The 4,295-nt window shown below is 37.4% G+C and overlaps 1 protein-coding gene across 9 annotated transcripts in view; it reads right to left on the bottom strand.

Moving 5' to 3' along the window:
- The window catches only part of EMSY (EMSY, BRCA2 interacting transcriptional repressor), a 79,951-nt gene that overhangs the window by 25,802 nt on the left and 49,854 nt on the right, over positions 1 to 4,295 (bottom strand). For all 9 annotated transcript variants that reach the window (XM_014457854.2, XM_014457857.2, XM_006091048.3 and 6 more), the window contains one exon: positions 2,807 to 2,943. In XM_014457854.2, coding sequence (XP_014313340.1) covers positions 2,807 to 2,943 — 137 coding nt within the window. The remainder of the gene's footprint in view (positions 1 to 2,806; positions 2,944 to 4,295) is intronic.

Below are 4,295 nucleotides of genomic sequence, written 5' to 3'. Positions count from 1 at the left end.
GCCTTCAAGCATTGGACCTTTCATGGACAACTCCTAGTTCATGTCAGTTCAAGGATTATTGTTAATCCCCTTACCGGCCATTCTCAAAGTGATAACAGTTGAGATAATAACTATGTGGCTCTCCTAAGAACACCAAGGGGGCGGTGAAGCCATAATCCATAGTAGCCAAGCTGTTTGTTTTCAGTGCTATTAAAAGTATGTTCTGCTAGGAAGTCACTTGAAAGTTCATGATCATAATCTCAGAGCCCTTCTACAAATATAATACTCAGATAACGGAATTCTCTGACCGCGTCGAGCAGAGAGATAAGCCCATGCCCACGAAGTCTGATTCATCTCCCTTCTCCGCTGCCTCGCTCCCTCCCTTCGCCCGCTTAGCCCTCAGCTCCCTCCCTTCTCTGCCACCTGGGCTTTCTCCCTTCTCCGCCGGTTTGCTCTCGACAGGTCACGGATCCAAGGTCCGGATCCCCCGGGCAGCGTCGGGTGCTACCGGCCCCGCCTCGCCGGGTCAGGGGTCCGGGGCCCGGGTCCCACAGGCAGCGTCGCGCGCTGCTAGCCCCGCCTGCAGTATGCAAATTAGTCGCCATGTTTGTTGGTGGTTATTTTGTATATCATGCTGATTAGCCAATGGGAGGTGTAGCGAAGGTACGGTCAATTACCATGTTTGTCTATTATTAGGTAGGACATGGAAATGTTAACAATGATAGAGTTGGAATTATACGTCTTACTCCACCCCATGTTCATCTTTATTTTCTAATTTATCTAAAATGAACATTTATGTAATAAAATTACTGTGCATTATACCAATAGCTAAAGGCACATATATAAAATAAATTGCCTAAGTCCCCAAATATAAATTACAAGGATAAAGAGCATAATGTCTATGTGAAAAAACATGGGCAAGAGATGAAATCAGCAAAGATTTAACATTCTTTCTGAGGCTATATGGGAAAATACAAAGGAAAAACTTAAGGCATTTCCCATGTTTTGTTACTAGTATGTTACTAATATCACTTTAGTTTATTGACTGGATAGCATAAGCCCATTAACTTTTCACCATTTTCTACATTTTCATCTGCTTTATTCTTAAGTTCCATTTTCTAGTAATTTATGAAATCAATACTTAAACTTAACTAAATTTAATTCAAATACAGTGATTTTACTAAATTAGTAAAATTTTAAAAATTAAAAGTCCATAAGTAAAAAGGAAAGGATCTGAATTTTTTCACCTTATCGGTTTTTCTTAATTTTTAGTCATTAAATGTGTCCGTCTAAACTTAACAGCCAGTAAAAACAAAGCACCCAGCTGAGCTGGCAAAAAGGTAATCACTATGAACTTAAAAGCCAAAATTATTACAAAAATCACAATATTAACTATCTGCTATAATTATCTAGAGGACACATGAAGTGTCTGCCAATTGTGCACTTACTTATTTTAACACACACATACTCTTCACAGCTGCATTCTCTGGAAAGAGCTTTAGTTCATTTGCCAAGAACTGCTGGTTTACAAGTGGGCATGCCTATCTATTTAAATAGCTTGACGGGCCTTGTCCAAGTATAATGACCCATTCAAAGACAATTCAAAATCAACTAGCAGGCTATTTTTTTAAAAAGCTTTCCTGGTGTGTGGGAGCATGCACAGGAGAGCAAGTGGTTAAGTACAGGTGCGTGTACACATGTGGAAAGAGGATTGGTCTTACACTCTTTTCTTCTTGTAACTATCATGCCCTGTGCCAAACATATATCTAGCAACTACAAGTCACAAATAACTCTTAGATCTATATGACCATAGGACCTAGGTTACATGGCAACCCCTCTTATATATCAAGTTCTATGAAACTGCAAATCAGACTATAAAGGGTTCTGAAAATCTAAATTCTAACTGTGGCTTTACTTTTGGCTTACTATGTGAACTCAGGCTAGGAACAAACTATGTCTTCCCACATGATGAAAAACTCTAATGCTGGACCCCTGTCAACACTGTGAAGACTGTGCTGCCTAGGAAGCTAATAGAGATCTATTATAATGAAGTACAGCATTCTTTTTCAAGCAAAGTAGGGACATCACCAAGCCTAAACAGTTAAGTACTAAGAGTAATAGCAATAAAGAACAAAACAAAACAAAAGCACTTATTAGGGACTTCCTATGTGCGAGGCACTGTTCTAAGCACTTTCCAAAAACAGGTACCAGTTAATGAAAAAACTCACTGATAAGAGATTATCATCCCCAACACACAAATGAGGAAATTAAGGATAAGAGAAGTTGAATAAATTAGCCAAGGTCAAACTATGACACTGAGAGACCCTAGGTTTATCTAACTCCAAACCTCTTAACCACTGCCTATATAAATAAACAAAACTATAACTGAATCTGTTATTTAAATTTTTTTACTAGCTCCAAGGTAAAAATGAAAGTAACAAATCCCTGTCAATTAATTTAGTCTTAATCCCAAATATTTCTCTTTTCCCAGCCTAATACTGGTTCGCTCTCTATTGGCCACATGCAGGAATAACATATCCTCTAACAGATGTCCCCCAGGAGTTAAGCCAGCGGAATCCTCCGTCAGGACCAAGCTAAGTATCTAAATTATGGTCATAAGCAACCTGGCTATAAGCAACATGTTTTAGAAATTACTATGAAAAATGGCATCAGTAGATGGTGTTTTAACAGTTATTACATCACAGTGGTGGTAAATCAAGCCATTCTGGCCATTGTGAGGTTCTGAAGTTCTTAAGCAAATATTTGTATAGCTGGTCTTTCAAGTCCTCAATGTATTGCTGAGTCTGCAGTTCAAGCTCTTACTTACTCCAGCATTTAGCAATGTTGTGACAACATTTTTGCCCGGGAGGCCTTGAATGGTCGTTCCTTTTCCTGTAGTCTTTTGCACAACAATCACATTGGGCTTGGAAGTCATTGGGATTGTAGTGATTTTGGTAGTCGTTCCTTAGAGAAGGGGGGAGAAAAGGAGGCCTGAGTTAAGAACTAGTGATATTTGACTATTTATGTTGTACATAATTAATACATGTAATCAATGTCATCTTAAGATGACATGAAGGCTGTCATGAGGATGAAAATAAAGGCTTGGAATAGTAAATTACAAGTTGTCCTAGAATGACAGAATATTAAGAATTGACTCTTCTAGCAGACATCTTTTTAGAATCTGAGGACCTATGTACCAAACTCAGAACCTAAATATATCACTATCAATTTCTTCATCAATATTCCTCTCCCAACTAGTTAACTGAGACAAATCAGAATCTCTATTCCCCCAAACATAGTATCATATATATTTCCCCAAAACATAGTATCATATATCTATGTAACTAGTGTGATGAAAAAACTCATCAAAAACATAAAAAAGAGGTAGTTAAATGCTCATCAAAATTCACATAACCCTAGACTCTAGAGAAAATTTATGGGGAAAAAAGTCATGTATTTTTATGTGATCAAAAAAGATAAACTAAATACTGACTCAAAGACTAAACACAGGTTAAACAAGTGCTATTAGAATCTGCAGCATTGTAAACAGTGAGGATGAAACTTTATTTTTTATTTTTATATACATAAACTTGTATTTCCATCTATTAAGATCTACTTAGTAGAGCTATATCTACCGACCCAAACATTGTATTATCTTGCCCTGTCCCCTACATCTGCTTCTCTCCTTACCTATGAACTCTATCTACCTACCAAATTTGTACCCTATATTCTTCTAATTGTCCAAGTTGGAAATCCTGGTGCAAATCTTTGATTCATGCCTTGTCTTCACGCTAACAAAATCAAAGTTTCTTGAGGTCCACACTGTATCTTTACACATCACTGATTCCTCAATGCTTAGCACACAGTGTATGGCAATTACTCAGTCGTGAGTATGTGAATGAACTCAATTTGTCACCAACATGTTTTCTTTCAAAATATTATCAATATCAGTTCAATAGACAACCCTCATCTCTTTTGGCTTCCCATTATTTTCTCCCTATTTCAACTTTCTCTATTACACAAATAGTTCTGATGGTACCTGTAGCAAATATCCTAAAAAACAAAAAAAAAAACCAAATAAATAAACCACCTAATTTCATCATGCCAAGAACCCAGAACACGTGAAATTGGTTAAAACCCTCCCTAATCCCTCTTGTATCTAGTTCCAACTTCCCATTTTGATTTTCAATTCCTACATGATTTGCCCTTAATCTACAAATTTGATCTTATTTGTTCTGTGAGAAAAACAAGTAATTCTTTTCAGTTAAGAACGAAGTTCAGGCAGCTGACATTTTGGGCCCGTGACTTGCAGCTCC

This window comes from Myotis lucifugus, unplaced genomic scaffold (genome assembly GCF_000147115.1).
Source record: "Myotis lucifugus unplaced genomic scaffold, Myoluc2.0 scaffold_86, whole genome shotgun sequence".
Lineage (NCBI taxonomy): Eukaryota > Metazoa > Chordata > Mammalia > Chiroptera > Vespertilionidae > Myotis > Myotis lucifugus.
The sequence above is the reverse complement of the archived record's forward strand: the minus strand, read 5'-3'. Positions and strand labels throughout refer to the sequence as shown.